The sequence below is a fragment of the Fundulus heteroclitus genome, chromosome 18, assembly GCF_011125445.2.
Source record: "Fundulus heteroclitus isolate FHET01 chromosome 18, MU-UCD_Fhet_4.1, whole genome shotgun sequence".
Classification (NCBI taxonomy): Eukaryota; Metazoa; Chordata; class Actinopteri; order Cyprinodontiformes; family Fundulidae; genus Fundulus; species Fundulus heteroclitus.
This window is the reverse complement of record NC_046378.1, coordinates 31778809-31795577: the sequence shown is the minus strand read 5'-3', so window position 1 is coordinate 31795577 and position 16769 is coordinate 31778809. Positions and strand designations below refer to the sequence as shown.

General features: G+C 38.4%; 1 protein-coding gene across 1 annotated transcript; it reads left to right on the top strand.

Moving 5' to 3' along the window:
• The first annotated feature begins 228 nt into the window (after window positions 1-228).
• On the top strand, window positions 229-13361 carry trpc4b (transient receptor potential cation channel, subfamily C, member 4b). Its single transcript, XM_036149595.1, has 11 exons — window positions 229-467; window positions 2045-2459; window positions 3735-4253; window positions 7895-8246; window positions 9546-9685; window positions 9824-10140; window positions 10244-10439; window positions 10534-10728; window positions 10980-11021; window positions 11141-11230; window positions 12018-13361. Exons 2-11 carry the CDS (start codon window positions 2082-2084, stop codon window positions 12549-12551), a joined length of 2763 nt encoding a protein of 920 aa, XP_036005488.1. The 5' UTR covers window positions 229-467; window positions 2045-2081; the 3' UTR covers window positions 12552-13361.
• The last annotated feature ends 3408 nt before the right edge of the window (window positions 13362-16769 follow it).

The window sequence follows — 16769 nt, the reverse complement described above, 5'->3', positions numbered from 1 at the left end:
TTATCTTTAGGGAAGCCATTTTGATTTATTGAGACTTGCAGAATATGCATAAATTAAACTAAGAACAATAGTACTAATAATAAAAAAAAAACATTCAATAAAGTTATGGGGCACTTTCAAAAACAAATGAGTAGTTTTGAATTCATCACTCGTAGGTTGTCTATAGCAAGAAAAGCAGATAAAGGGGCGTTGATGTCCGCTCTTAGTTTCAGCAGCCAGAGGCGGATGTGTCACTTGGAGCCACGCTGCATCACAGGACGCGTCAGTTTAACAGGAAAAAAAAACATATCAATGCTGTCGGTAACTTGACCGAAGGGTTGGGCAAGAGGAACCGTGGACATTACGCGCTACAGGCGAGTTGATGAAGGTTTGAATGATGAAAGAAGGACCTGCGAACTTCCTAATCTGGGAGCAATTTTCCAAAGAGGGATCCATCCAAATCACACTCGGAGAGGACCGGGAGGACGGTAGTTTCTCTTTCCTTCTTTGATTATAAATAAGCGCCAATTTAACGGATGTCGTTTTTCTGCTCGGACAAAAAAGCCTCAACAAAAAAACAAAAAAACCACCCAGAAACAAACAAAGCAAAAACTTTTTATAAGCCTAGCGTGTTTAATGTTACCTGTTGAACATGGAGCATAATTTCAAGGGAAAATCTTCAATACAAAAATAGGTGCAGATATTGATGTGCTAAATATGATTTTCATGTTTGACTATATATATATATATATATATATATATATATATATATATATATATATATATATATATATATATATATATATATATATATATATATATATATATATATATATATTCAATTCAATTCAATTCACATATATATATATATATATATGTTTGTGTGTGTGTGTGTGTGTGTGTGTATGTATGTATATATATATATATATATATATATATATATATATATATATATATATATATATATATATATATATATATATATATATATATATATATTCAATTCAATTCAATTCAATTCAATTCAATTTTATTTATATAGCGCCAATTCATGAAACATGTCATCTCGAGGCACTTTACAAAGTCAAATCAATCATATTATACAGATTGGTCAAGAAATTCCTATATAAGGGAACCGGCTGATTGCTTCAAAGTCCCGACAAGCAGCATTCACTCCTGGGGAAGCGTAGAGCCACAGGAAGAGTCATCTGCATTGTCCATGGCTTTGCAGCAATCCGTCATACTGAGCAAGCATAAAGCGACAGCGGAAAGAAAAACCACCCATTAGCGGGAAGGAAAAACCTCCAGCAGAACCGGGCTCAGTATGAACGGTCATCTGCCTCGACCGACTGGGGGTTACAGAAGACAGAGCAGAGACACAACAACAGAGACAAACAAGCACAAAGCACACATAGATACAGTAATCTGTTCTACATTAAATGGTAATAGCGGGTGATCTGTCTTTTCTGGATGATGTCACAGCTAACAGAACGTCAGACCAGGTGTACCTACTATAAAGAAAAAATAGAATAAAAAGTTAAAAGCTGAAATGACGACAGTCATTTCAATGTAATGCAATGCAAATCTGGAGAACAGTAGACTGAAGAACAGTAGAAATCAGTAGAGTGAGAAAAATAAGCCCTGATGTCCTCCAGTAGCCTAAGCCTATAGCAGCATAACTGTAGAGATAGCTCAGGGTAGCATGAGCCACTCTAACTATAAGCTTTGTCAAAAAGGAAAGTTTTAAGATTAGTCTTAAAAGTAGACAGGGTGTCTGCCTCATGGACCAAAACCGGGAGTTGGTTCCACAGGAGAGGCGCCTGATAGCTAAAGGATCTGCCTCCCATTCTACTTTTAGAGACTCTATGAACCACCAGTAGACCTGCAGTCCGAGAGCGACACACACACACACACACACACACATACACATATATATATATATACATATATATATATATATATATGTATGTATGTATGCATACATATATATTGTATCGACATTAGATTATTCTAGGTGTGCTTTTCCAATGCTGAAACTTTCTCAACCACTTTTATCCTCCAACAGTTCTTCGTTAAACAGCCCTTAGGCTACTTTTGCAAAAATGGCTCAGCTATTTTACAAGAAAACGGACAACTCGGCATACAATGATCGTCTACCACTGCGGATTGTGCGGGCCGAGGCTGAGCTCTCTCCCATGGAGAAGGTCTACCTGGGGGCTGTTGAAAGAGGGGACTATATGAGTGTGAAACAAGCGCTGGAGGAGGCTGAGATCTACTTCAGGATCAACATCAACTGCATTGACTCCCTGGGACGCACAGCCCTCCTCATTGCCATTGAAAACGAGAACCTGGAAATCATAGAGCTTTTGCTCAGCTATGACATCCATGTGGGTGATGCCTTGCTGCATGCCATTCGAAAGGAAGTAGTGGGGGCTGTGGAGCTGCTTCTCAATCACAAGAGGCCCCGTGGAGAAAAACAGGTAAAAGTATACAAATATTAGTCATGTCAAAAAAAAATTTAATTTCTATATTAAACATTTTCTGTTTTCAAAGCTAAATCAATTGATGTGAGACTAGTTTTGTCACTTGAACAATAAGATTCAGTTTATCCCTATTTCCTGGATCCATTTATTCAGCAAATAAGAAAAGTAAAAACCTTTTAGGCAGTTTTCTTTACACCCCATGTTATTGCAAGCCAAAGTCACATTGGATTCATTTAGCTATGGATGTTCCTCTCATTGTGGTTATTTTTGATAGTTTAACTTTGAGAAGAAACTTCATTTAACTACATTCAATTTCAACATTTCTTTGCTGAATATTCCTGCCTCTTCTGCCTTTTCACATTTTTTCATGTTAATAATCACAAACACTCAACACATTTGTGGGGGAAATTTATGTGACAGCCCAACACAAAGTCATACAATTATGTATGTATAATTGTAAAGTAGAAGGACAATACTAAATTGGTCTTCAAAACATTAATTGAATGATGTAGAACCAACTTTTTTCACCCTTTAAATTTTTTTGGTTTGATTTATCACCTTATCTTTCTTGAAACTCAATATATTCCCCGATCTACCTGGCATGTTCCTTGGGCTGCATGATGCCGTTTCTTCAATAGTGTTCTCCAAAACACTGGATTTATATCCTGACATTAAAATTGAGCAGAGGTCTACTCTATATTCTATTTAGATCTTTTCTGAAGGTAATTGGTTGCACTGGCTCTTATTTAGGGGTCTTCGAGTGAAAGGGGTGCACGTGGAATAAAATCCACACCTTTTAGACATTCCTTTGTGAATAATGTTGTAAACAATGTAGCAATCTCCTGTCAAACAACATGAAACAATTCAAAGGGTATGAATAACTTCCCAAGGTATTGTATGCTGCTGTGTGGCTTTCATTTAAAGATTTTGGAACAAAAATACAGAATATAGATTGCTTTTTCTCCAAAGGTTCTTGGCATATTCTGTAAGGACAGAAAAGGGTGAAAAAAACCACAACAATAGACCTCATCCTGCTTCCATCTGGGAACACATTCTGAGTCCAGCTTAACCACAAGCCATTAGCTGCGTGTTTGCTGATAGATGAGGATTTCAGAGTCAGAAAGCATTATTTGGCTGCTTTCAGACAGTCGGTTTAGATCCTGTTTAAAAACAAAATGTTTCTAAAGCTGTCAAAGACAACACCTGTGTTGTCTAAATGGGTTTGTTTAATGTCTACTCATTAGTGTACGTCTCTCTTTGTTCCCTGCAAAGATCCCCCCAATCCTACGGGACAAACAGTTTTCAGACTTCACTCCAGACATCACTCCAGTCATCCTCGCAGCTCAGACTAACAACTACGAGATCATCAAACTGCTTCTGCAGCGAGGCGTTTCCATACCTCAGCCACATGCTGTGCGTTGCAACTGTGTGGACTGCATGTCCCACTCGGATGTGGACAGCCTCCGTAACTCCCGCTCTCGTCTTAACATCTACAAGGCCCTCTCCAGTCCGTCTCTCATCGCCCTCTCTAGTGAAGATCCATTCCTCACGGCTTTCCAGCTCAGCTGGGAGCTGAGGGAGCTCAGCAACGTGGAGAACGAGTTCAAGTCAGAGTACGAAGAGCTGTCCCGTATGTGCAAACAATTTGCGAAGGACCTTCTGGATCAGACCCGAACCTCGAAAGAGCTGGATATAATTCTCAATTACCGTGATGATATCAACCCTCTGATGGATGAGAACACCAATGATCTAGCCCGATTGAGACTGGCAATCAAATACTCCCAGAAGGAGGTGCGTGTTCTTGTTTTTAAATTGAAATTCTACATCGGTTATTTTACTGTAGTCTGTTCAAGTAAAAAGTTAGAATGAAAATAAATAAATAAAGGGATTTGGTTAAGTAACCAAAGCGTGCAACCTTAAAAGGGACAGATTTTACAATGAAACCAGTACAAGAAGAAACTTGCACTATGCAATTTGATCAGGATGGAGTGAAGGATAAGAAAAGTGCCAAGATGGGCTGCAAATGGCCAAAGATGGGTGGAGACCTCCTCTGGGAGTTTAGAGCAACATGTAATTGCCAGTCTGGCTCTTAACAATGCATTACAGTAGACCCTTTTAGTCAGCCCCATGATGATTAGATAATTGGGTATAATGATGGAAGATGTAGCAACCATTTCCTTGAAATTCAAACTCATGACATTTTAATGAGGGAGGGACCTTTTATGGTCTTTAAAATCTGCTTTGGAGTTTGCATTCATGGATTTGTTTTGTATTTTTAGCCAAACGTACAAGAAACCACGAATGCATACAAGCATTGAGACAGTGGCAAAGATAAAAAAGACAAATGATCAAAAGCAACAAAACAAAAAACAAAACTAAATACAAACTTGTGAACATCCAGTTGTGCAAATCGTTAATTTTCTGCACCGCATTGACATTGTTGTGTTCAGTGTAACGGGCCAATCAGCTCTAACCCCCCTCTACTGTTTTGATTATTTCTGATGACTAACTAGGCGTGCAGAACACATGTAGATTAGATAGTATGATCTATAGGAGCCATGCGTACCCTCGCTGGCAATATAACTCTAATCAAACACAGTTGTCTTAAAAATCAGCCGCTGTGAACCCATGTTAAAAAAAGCTAAAGTTTTGGTAGTTTCCTGTTCTGGAAAATTTGGATATATGTTATCATAATGCAAACTGGGATAGATGAATTGTTCTTAGAGAAAAACATCCGGTCAGGTTTACATCTTCTTTTTTAAAACAAATTCTGTATCAGGGTTTCATAGTGACAGGGACCATTTACATGGGGAAATCTGAAAGGCCAGTCTTCAAGGACTGGACACCATACCATGCAAGAAGAGGAAAAAAAAAGAGATAAAGCCCCTATGTTATAAGTATGTTAGACTTTAACTAAAGTTCTAGTTATAAAGAGTGGACGCATATAACCTTTTGGAATGGCTGCTTGTTTGCAATCCAATATATTTGCACTGCTGTATATACATTTATAGTAGGTATAAACCATTCTCCTATGGAAAGAAAAGATCAAAGAATTATTGTTTTTATAAAAATACAGAACAATACTTTTGGTCAAATCCCCAGAGCATATCACTACAAACCAAATAGCCTCCAGCATTGTTTTGGACTATCATGGATTACTGTGTATGCCAATGTTTTCTGTGTCAAATATGAGGTCGTCTGAAGGTGAGCAAGTGATGGTGATCCCAGATACAACACCACATCTTCAGCAGATTCTCAGAATAAAATCAAATCAAAAGTTTGTCATGGACTGTGAGCTTTGCAATTGCCATATCTGACTTAATCTGGTTATCTAAGGGAGATTTTGAGCTCATATGGAACATAATGCTCTCCATGATCAACTTTAGAAAAATAAAATTATACATTGGAATTTAGCTTATCAATTAAACATTGGTGCCGTTTGGTCAACATGTAGAGAGTGCAGTGTCTTGTGAAGGAAACATCAGTACTGGAGTGATATAACCAAACGTTTTATTTGTAGACTTCATTATTTAATGGTGAATTGAAATAGAAAATCAGAACTAATAAATACGGTTAGGATTATATGATTCTATAAACATTAAATACTCTTTTGTCTCTTAATATTAACGTCATTCATTATGTTTTTATGTTGGCTGTTTTTATGTATGCAGCTCTTCTTTGTTTTAATCTTTCATGGACTGCTGTATATAAGACATTCATTCATGAAGCCACAGAGTTTATAATCCTTAAACTTTAAAGAAAGGATATTGAAGGGAAATATTTGCAAAGCATATTGTTTCACTTATTTGAAAGTAAGAAAAATAAAAATGAAAAAAGCTTACATGTCATTCAAATGGTTCATATTTTTTAATATTTTTGTCATTTTAAATACATCTCTGGATAACACTGGTAGAAGGTATATATAGGATTGTTTTTATTTCTTTTAAAGTTACGTCAATCAAACTTTGGCCGCTCATTTTTACATCACATCTTCCATCCATTCATGTGGTTCTCTAAAATTTCATGAAGACAGTTAAAAAAAATATCCTATTCAGATTTGTTATTCTATCACCCTCAATCTCAAGCTTTGTACTACATAGCCATTACAGGATCCATTTGGCTGTAACGTTGTTAGGATGAAATTAACATATATCACTGTCTGCATGTGCCCATCAAATGTTTATATTAAATCTCAGTGGAGAGGAAGACGAGGGCAGGAAACAGACTTGCGACTCAGTTCTGAGGTGTGTGCCTTCTTAAAATGATTGGGATAAACACAATATAGGCTTCTAATCATATCCCTGCTTCCCATATGTCACACAGCTTCCAGTGTGACATACTTACTTGTTTCCGGTGAGAGTTGGACTTGCGCCAAGGTTGCCCTTTGTCTGTTCTGTTCATAACTTTTATGGACAGAATTTCTAGGCGCAGCCAAGGTGTTGAAGGGATCCCTTTTGGTGGCCTTAGGATTGCCTCTCTGCTATTCACGGATGACGTGGTTCTATTGGCTTCATCAGGGCGTGATCTACAGCTCTCACTGGAACGGTTCGCAGCCGAGTGCAAAGCGGCTGGGATGAAAATCAGTGCCTCCAAATCCGAGACCATGGTCTTGAACCGGAAAAGGGTAGAGTGCCTTCTCCGGGTTGGGGAGGATGTACTGCCCCTAGTGGAGGAGTTTAAGTATCTTGAGGTCTTGTTCACGAATGAGGGGGAGATGGAGCGGGAGATCGACAGGCGGATTGGTGCGGCGTCTGCTGTGAAGTGGGCGCTATACCGGCCCGTTGTGGTAAAGAGAGAACTGAGCCAAAAGACAAAGCTCTTGATTTACCGGTCGATCTAAGTTCCTACCCTCATCTATGGTCATGAGCTTTGGGTCGTGACTGAAAGAACGAGATCCCAGATACAAGCAGCCGAAATTAGTTTTCTCCGTAGTGTGTCTGGGCTCTCCCTTAGAGATAGGGTGAGGAGCTCAGTCATCCAGGGAGGACTCAGAGTAGAGCCGCTGCTCCTCCACGTCGAGAGGAGCCAGTTGAGTGGGCTCGGGCATCTGGTCAGGATGCCTCCTGAACGCCTCCCTGGTGAGGTGTTCCGGGCACGTCCCACCGGGAGGAGACCCAGAAAGAGACCCAGGACACGCTGGAGGAACTATGTTTCTCGGCTGGCCTGGGAACGCCTTGGGATTCCTCCTGAGGAGCTGGCCCAAGTGGCCGGGGAGAGGGACGTCTGGGCCTCCCTACTGAAGCTGCTACCCCCCACGACCCGACCCCAGATAAGCCGAAGAGGATGGATGATGGATGGATGTAAATGAGGCCTAAAACTTGATCATGGTTTATTATTATCCAAATGTATTTTAAAAAAATTAACAAAGTAGAGTTTAATTTAAGTTTTAGTGCTTAACTTTTTACCCTTCTTCTATCTCTCTTTTTCCTCAGTTTGTTGCGCAACCCAACTGCCAGCAACTTCTTGCATCTCGGTGGTACGATGAATTCCCTGGTTGGAGGAGGCGTCACTGGGCAGTGAAGCTCATCACCTGTTTCTTTATTGGCCTCTTCTTCCCGTTGTTTTCTATCTTCTACCTGCTTTTTCCAAAGAGTCGCGTTGGAGAATTCATCCGTAAACCTTTCATCAAGTTCATCTGCCACACTTCTTCTTACTTGACCTTTCTCCTGCTGCTCTTCTTGGCCTCACAGCACATTAACACTGGTGACCCACAGCGTCAGCCTGCCAACGTTCAAGGCCCACCACCCACCACTGTGGAATGGATGATCCTGCCTTGGGTGATTGGTAACAATGCGTGCAGCCTGTTAATAGCCATTTGCATGTGCTGTTGTACATAAGTAAACTGTAATCAGTAAAATGTTTTTGAAGAGTGTAACTTCAGTGCTCACCTTAAAAATGTATAATAATACATTTATCAAAAAGCAATCGTATGGAAGCGTATTGCTGTCACTTGAGAACATACATTTTTTGAAAACTATCATGTTATAACATGATAATTATGTTGTACAAAAATTATGGTATATTGTATAAACATGGTAACTATATTGTATAAACATGATAATTATATTGTATAAACCTGATAACTATATTGTATAAACGTGATAATTATATTGTATAAACGTGATAACTATATTGTATAAACGTGATAATTATATTGTATAAAGGTGATATTGTTATCCAGATAGCGGCAGGATGCTTTTACCCTGCATGTTATCTACATGGGAAGTAAAATGGCAAATTTACAGGAGTTGATCAAGTTTTACTTTATGCTCCGTATAAGACATGGATAGATACTGACGCTGCTGCACACTGTGGATAAGATCTTTATTTGCAAGCGTGCACTAAGACGAATCCTCAAAAGAATGGGACTCTACAGAAGGAACAATCAATCAGATCCTCTAGATGTGGCAACCTTCCTCATTGACCTGCTGAAGAGTTATGGGAGCCTGCATGGATAAAAAAAATTAATTAACAGTAGTTTAGTTTATCTGAATCTTATATATAGGCTAAAATGTCAGGCTAAAGTAGGCAAACACAAACAAAATAACTAGCTACATGCTTATTGTACTAATTTATAAGCATCAATGGCTAATAATATATCTGAAATATGAGTGGCTGGAAAATACACGTTTTTCTTCCAAGCGTGAAAGACACTCCTCTGGTACGCCGCAGTTTCACAGGAATCGCAGCAATGGATTGTCCTTTTTAGCCATCCTCTTTATTTAAATCAAAAATTTACTTGGAACGCCAGCTTCCTCTTCTTCTGCTTATTATTCCTCCTCTTCTTTCTCTTCTTCTTTTTCTTAAATTAGTCTGACTAAAAGCATACTACTGCCACCATCTAGATAAAGTTAGCACTTTTGTACAAGGTAGTTATCACAATTATACAATATTATTATCCCGTTTATACAATATACTATTACGTTTGTACAACATAATTATCACGTTATAACATCATCGTTTTAAAAAAAAGTTCTCAAGTGACAGCAATACGCTTCCGTACAATTGTCCCAGGTAGCCATGTCTATTGAGCAATAATGTTGCAACCCTAGTTTACCTCTGCTGTTTGTTCATCTCTCCAAGGTTTCATATGGGCTGAGATCAAACAAATGTGGGATAGCGGTTTAAAAGACTACATGGATGATTGGTGGAACATCATGGACTTCATCATGAACTCCTTGTATCTCGCAACTATTTCTTTAAAAATTGTTGCATATACAAAGGTAATACATACCAACACCTTTAAGTCTAGAGGAGTTTGATATAAATAAAAGATTTTTGTGCATGACACGTGCATGACACGTTTTGCAAATTCAATAGTTCTAACGAATTGTACTTTCTTTTTTTTTTTTTTTAAACAGTACAACGGATACATGCAAAGAAACAACTGGGAAATGTTGCACCCTACGCTGATGGCAGAGGCATTATTTGCCATTGCTAACATCTTCAGCTCCTTACGCCTGATCAGTCTTTTCACTGCCAACTCACACTTGGGGCCTTTACAGATTTCACTGGGCCGCATGCTTCTGGACATCCTCAAATTTCTCTTCATTTACTGTCTCGTGCTTTTGTCTTTTGCCAATGGCCTTAACCAGCTCTACTACTATTATGCGACTGTTGCAGATGAAAAGGGATGCAAAGGTATTCGTTGTCAACCTCAAAACAATGCCTTTTCAACGTAAGTCAAGTACTTATTTACAACTGATATATTTCTGTTAATTAGAAAAAAATTTCAGCATTCTCATTGAAGTACAAGTGATTTCTGGTTGTTCACTTTTCAGGTTGTTTGAAACACTGCAGTCATTGTTCTGGTCTGTGTTCGGCCTGATTGCTCTCCATGTGACGAACGTGGAAGCGAACCATACATTCACCAAATTTGTGGGCACCACTATGTTTGGTACTTACAATATAATCTCCCTGGTGGTGCTTCTGAACATGCTGATTGCAATGATGAACAACTCCTACCAGCACATTGCTGTGAGTCATACAGACGATCCGTCCATTTTCAATTGTTTTAACATTAGCTTATTTGTTAAAATGTCAACCATTTTCTTCTTTTTTTTTCCCCCAGGACCATGCAGACATAGAATGGAAATTTGCACGGACAAAATTATGGATAAGCTATTTTGAAGAAGGCGGGACTTTGCCATCTCCTTTCAACATAATACCTAGTCCAAAATCAGTGTATTATCTGCTTAAGTGGATTAAAAGTAACGTTTTCAAGAAATCAAGCAGAAAGTCCTTTGACACCTTTGAGTCTTTGGGGGTAAGGAATTACCAGACATTTTCTCTGATCTACCAAATCCTTAGAGATTACCAAGGTTTTTCAGTGCCTCAAATCTTTGCTACAAAAGTTAGGCATATATTTAATTACCTAATACCTCATGTTACTCATAAAGTAATGGTAATGTTTATCATAAGAGCTTTTTTCTTTGAAAGGGCTCGTGAAGAAAAACTGTTTTCTCATACTACAGTGCACAGGTTAATATGTTTCTTTTGCTCGTCCTTTAATCACAGTTGCGGGCAGCAGAAAATGTCCGATTAAACCGTGAATACCAGGTTTGTTGTCAAACAAGAACTGCAATATTACATTTTATTTTTCAATTTACAAAGATATACCAAACATCTAATAAAATAGAAGTACATGAATTTGTCTAAAACATGGTTTGCATTTTTAGGAGGTTTTGAAGAGCCTTGTGAAGCGGTATGTTGCTGCAATGATCAGAGATGCCAAAACCGAGGAGGGACTGACAGAGGAAAACTTCAAGGTATGTATGAATGTAATTTCAACTCTAATTATTGAAGAAAGCTCTAAATTCTTACAATAGTTTCCGTTGAATACATTATATTTCAAATTGAAACAAAAACAATCTTTCACTTCAAGAAAGTGAGGAAGAAGTAATAAACATTTTCTCTGTAAACTGAAAAAAAAAAATAGTTTGAAGATGTGGCCTTTCTGTGAATCCCTAAACTAACACATCTGTATTGCATGGATTCAACCTACATCTGGCATTTGTGAACAGGTATTCCAGCCCAGAATGATTGGACTGTAGTCCTCAAACAGATGTATTCTGATAGAATAAAGTCCAAATTATGTTGGAAATTTCACAAAGCAACTTTTTTTGGTCTGGAACCAGGACGCTACTTTGTTTACTGATTTGCATGCGTGGAGGTTTGAATTGGGGTGAAACTTGGCAGGAATCAAACCTATTGCTGTGTTGTAAGTTTTTGATAGTTGAGGGCTCAGGTTTCAACTTTCAAAAACTTACAACCAGTCTGCCCTAAAAAACAACTGAAACAGGCAGGATGCATGACAGCTAATATTTTGAACATGTCCCTTTCAGTTCATCAACTTTCACAGAATTCGAAACCTGCATGTCGGGACAGTTTGGTCTGATGGTTTTCATATGACCCTACCATGTGGTTTATATAACAGTGTAGAAATATAATTAAACAAATAAACAAAAAAAAGATTGATCTAATTAGTAATTGTTGGATTGCTATGATATTCAACTAGTGCCTAAACTTTCTTTCTCTTTTTATTTTAACCAAAAGGAGCTTAAGCAAGATATCTCCAGCTTCCGCTATGAAGTCCTGGGAATGATGAAAAGTAAACCTCTCTGTGGGGGAACAAGTCCAGTTGCGAGCACAACATTGGCATACCCTGGAAATTCCTTCAAATATTCTCGTAAACCTGCTGCCAGTGAGAGTAAAAAAGAGCCACAAATGTTAGACGCAAAGTCCCCCGCCGCACTCCAAAGTAATCCCGCCAACACCACCAACTCGTCGTGCTCAAATGATCAAAGCAACTGCGCTGTTGTCGTGTGGAGTTCGGAAAAGACCGAAAGTGAGATATCAAAAGAGCAGTCAAACCTTGAGCGCTATCGGAAATGGAACCAAATCTCCTTTCTAAAATGTGAAGAAACAAGCTCCTCGTCTGGGGCGTCCGGTGGACAAAACCAAGTCCACCAGGGTGGGAAAGCAGACATGGCGGTCTCACAGAGGGTGAACCCAGACGTTCAGGAAACAGGGCCTTCTCGTACCGTCCTTTCAAAGGGAGTAACAAATGGTCCAAAAAAGGTGCAATAATAAATCTGCAAGAAGTAACATAATTAATGCACCGTGAAGAAAAAATTTGGTTCAAATCTTAAACATGTAATCATTATTTACCTAATATTATCAAGAAAGTAACACTTAACTACTACAATAGATACACTGTATTTTGTTGATACACCATTGGATTCTGTCAGTCATGTGAAGGCCTAAAAGGTTTTTTTTTTTTCTTATGAGCAACAGCATTGCTCACTTAGTGCTCAGGGAATTGAACTGTAAGTGTGTTATTGAGCTCTTACCTTAGGCAACTCACTCCAAAACAGTTTAAACATCTGTCTGCCATTCTTATGTTCCTCCACTGACCTATTTTCTGACTGTGACTTAGAAAACACTGTTCACCTAGGAAAAATAGTGCTATATCTCATGTGCTGTTGTGAGTTTTTACTGTATTAATCATGCAAGAAAAGCTGAATAATCCTAATGATTGATGCTAAGTATATAAACCCCAGATGTATCCACTGTCTAAGCTAATTACATGTTTGATTTAGTCATTATCGTCTATCGCTGTTAAATAAGCAAGACAGCTTTGACTATTAGAGGCAACCTGTCCTTCACATTGATTGCTCCAAAGACGATACATTAGCGAGGGGAGGGTAGAATCTTTATTGTGAGGCTGAAGCAGAGAAAGTATGTGCACATTTTCGGATTTCTTTCAGGATGTACTTTTGCCATGTTATCACCGTTTTATATACCGCCGGCTAATGGGCTACTAAATGTATTTCATTGCTTCGACAACTTTTATTACTTATGAGACATAATAAAAAAAAAAATACACCTTAATAAAATGAATCCAAATGTTGTGTTCTACGTGTCTTCATGTAAAAAATGTGCGGTGGAAGAAAACAGTAGAGAAGAATTTGTTTTAAAACACTTGATCGTATTTTGAATGTGACTTATTTTTTTTTTGGTCTGTTCTTTTAATCTCGTGCTTACTGGCCAAGACGCACAATATAAGAATTGCTAGCTATCATAGTTCACAGCTCACATTAACATATCCAACTGTGTTTGCCTGAAAGAAGAAGCATTAAAGGGACAGTGTGTGACTAATTTGGCTTTTTATTAGCAAAAATTAAGTATTGCTCTCACAAATACACATTCTTTATTTTTTTTTAATAGTGTCCTGTCTGGCAATGTGGCAATAAGAATTGTTGTCTTAATGCCAAAAAGAGCCCAACAGATTTTACTTTCACAGGTGGAGCCTTACTGCTTTCGCCGTAGTGCTCCGCTTGATTTATATATGCAAGTAGCTGTATTATAATTTATGCAGGGAATATTTAATGTTATATGGACACTAAAACAAGAAGAAAGAAGAGAAAAAGGGAAAGAAAGGGAAAAAGAAAGTGGAGAGAAAAGGGAGAGAACGATACATCCTAAGTCTGCTTCTTCACCTGCAAAGAGAGATGTAAAAAGAACAGCACAACCAGCCGATAAAGCATTAAAGATACAATCAACCAAACCCTTAATACACTGAAGAATATACAGTATTAATCAATACGATATGTATAAAGAGACAGGGAAATATAATAATAATAGGGGTTTTCCGTATGGAAGTGAGTTTTTAAGCACCTGAATCTAAGCACCTGCAGGTGTTTGTGAGTGTGCTTGTGTATGAAAGCTTTATCCATGAGAAAATGCTCAATAGCGGTTGTAAGGAGCCAAAGACCCCCCCCCCCCCCCCCCTGACATCTGCATTGAGGCAGATGTCAGGGGAACCAAAACCCCAGATGCCCCAAGGGATCCCCACAGCAAAGGTGCCCAAGAGGGGCCAAACCCAGGAAATCTGCCCTCCCCAACCAATGGAAGAGGAGAGACGGTCCCAAGGAAACCCGCCGACAGCCATAATGCCGAAGCCCCGGGGAGCCGCGGGGACGAGTCCATGGATTCCGCCGGCAGCCAGCTACGGTGGAGCGGATCCTGAGGCCCCGGGGGCGCCCTGCCCTCTGGCAGGGGCCCTGAACAAGCCAATGGGGGTCAGGCCCTGCGAAGGGTTTTCAGGCAATGCTACTTCTATTCCATGTGACAAATGAGAATGATTTAGGTTTATTTTTCAGTAAACATTTCACTTACAGCTCCTTTAAAAGTCACTTAAACCATATTTCCTGAATGCATTGAGCTCCTGTCATATAATTTGTTGATTTGCCATTTGTGGCAACAATTCAGCAGGTGTTTCTTACTAAAGAGAACCTTTGAGTGTTATAAAGTAAACAGATCGACTTGAGTAGCATGATATCTGAACTCAATTATTGGTATGATGCATCTGCACCTACAAAAAAAAAAAAAAAACACCGTTTGATGTGATAAGAAAGGTTTGGTGTGATTAAAAAAGTAAGTTCCTGTTACCAGTAAACACAAGGGTTGGTCTTCATAAGCCCACCGTGTTTCATTTGTTGTTTCAGTTCTTATTTCCACAAATTTTCACTTTAATGGAACGCTCTTTCAAGATCTGTGCTCCTGTTTATGTCTGTGTCAACTAGAGCGCGGAAGCCACTGATTTAGATGGTGAAACTTCTAAACTCAAGTGCAAATACAGTCCTGCATTTAATTATCCCTGGTGAGTTCATGGGTACCATTAGTGTGTTGTTATTTCTTAGCTAGATTGTGTGATGAGATTCCAAAGTTAACATATTCCAGGATGATTATATCAAACGCCTTTATGCTGTCTCTTAGGTTGAGGGGGTAGTTTTTTGTTTTGTGCTCATTAGTAAAAAATAAACAGGTAGTGTTCTCAGTCACCCATTTCTGCTTTATGCGTTGAGTTGCTTTCAGTGTGCTGTCACAGTTGTCAAGGGAAATTCTGTCTTGCACATTGGAGACATCCGGCAGGAGCAAGGACACTTGGCAACATATGGCCATCTGTATGATGAAATATTCTTGGCAATGTGACGGTTGCATGGCAAGAAATATCCGATGAAGTCCCTCTGAAACGAAAATGCAATGGGTTGTTTTGCTTATGTCAACAAAATTAACTGCTATTTTCAACAACTAATAGTCTAATATTAATTTTAATTTAGTTTAATTTCAGTTTGAGCTGCCTTGTTGGAGCCCTCTGTAGAAACTGTAACACATGATAAGAAGTTGAATCTTATACAGTTTAAATCAAAACAGTTTATTCCGATTTAATCAGATTACATAAACCTATTTATCACAATGTCCAGTTCTGTATATTATTAAGTATATAAAGCCAGAGCGATATGGGCAAAGAGAATGCATAAATCATTTCAGATATTCAGATTTAGTCCTCTGTCCCATATTTAAATGTTTGACTCACAGGTTCAAACTGTGTATAATCTGGGATTCTACATAACAGAGCTGTTTTACAAACAGCTGTTTTCCGTGTTTTGTTGCATCAACGAACACATTTGTATACATGACCATGAAAATGTTTTATTCCTGCTACATACATGTGATACAGCCTCTTAGGAGTTCACCGTATTCAAGATTTTGTTGTGCTTCAAAATTAGAAAGGCTGTCGAGAGACCATCTGAAAATGGTCTAGTTGGTGAAACAGTGTATTTGATAGTGTCGGTTGAAACCAGATGTTTAATTACACTGTAGGAAATGACAAAGCTCCCAACCCCACCCCTCTGTCTGACATCAAATCAGACAGAGGATCAAACAGTCTCTGCACATGTTTTGTGTCAGTTTGGATGGTAAAAAATATTTCATTCTGCTAGACACCTGAAAAAAAGAACAATGTTTTGGGAGTGTTCGAAATGGAAAGTGACCCTAAGCATGACACCAAAACTTCTGAATTTGAATACAGTAATATGAAACAACATCTAAGTGATAATCTATCTTGAATAGTTTTGGTTTTCCTACTTGAACTTAAACAGAAAAAGTTAAGTCTGATTTAGTGTCTCTGAGGAATAACGGTTATATGTATTTTCTCAAAATGTATGTAAATATCTGGTTCTAACTATATTTGGAGAGATACAAATTTAAGTTTACTGATTATGAAATAAAAAAAGACATGACTTGAACTAGCCTTTCATATAGTTAAAAAACATTAACTATATAAAATTCAGGATCCAATGTAAATCGATATGCATTAGAAGGAGCTATGTGCAAAAGTTAGGTGTTTGCTCTCTGTCCTGCCACTAGGGGGAACAAGCTGCATTCTGAAGTGAATACACATTTCAGGTTAGAGGTGTTTCTTCAACAGTATTTACAGTATTTCCCCTTTTTTCCTTCATT

What these genes read in the sequence shown, in the direction of transcription:
- trpc4b (XM_036149595.1), top strand. Translation starts at nt 2,082, where the DNA reads ATGGCTCAGCTATTTTACAAGAAAACGGACAACTCGGCATACAATGAT. An exon ending in GGCCCCGTGGAGAAAAACAG is followed by an intron (nt 2,460 to 3,734) that starts GTAAAAGTATAC and finishes TTCCCTGCAAAG; the next exon opens with ATCCCCCCAATCCTACGGGA. An exon ending in GATTAAACCGTGAATACCAG is followed by an intron (nt 11,022 to 11,140) that starts GTTTGTTGTCAA and finishes TTGCATTTTTAG; the next exon opens with GAGGTTTTGAAGAGCCTTGT.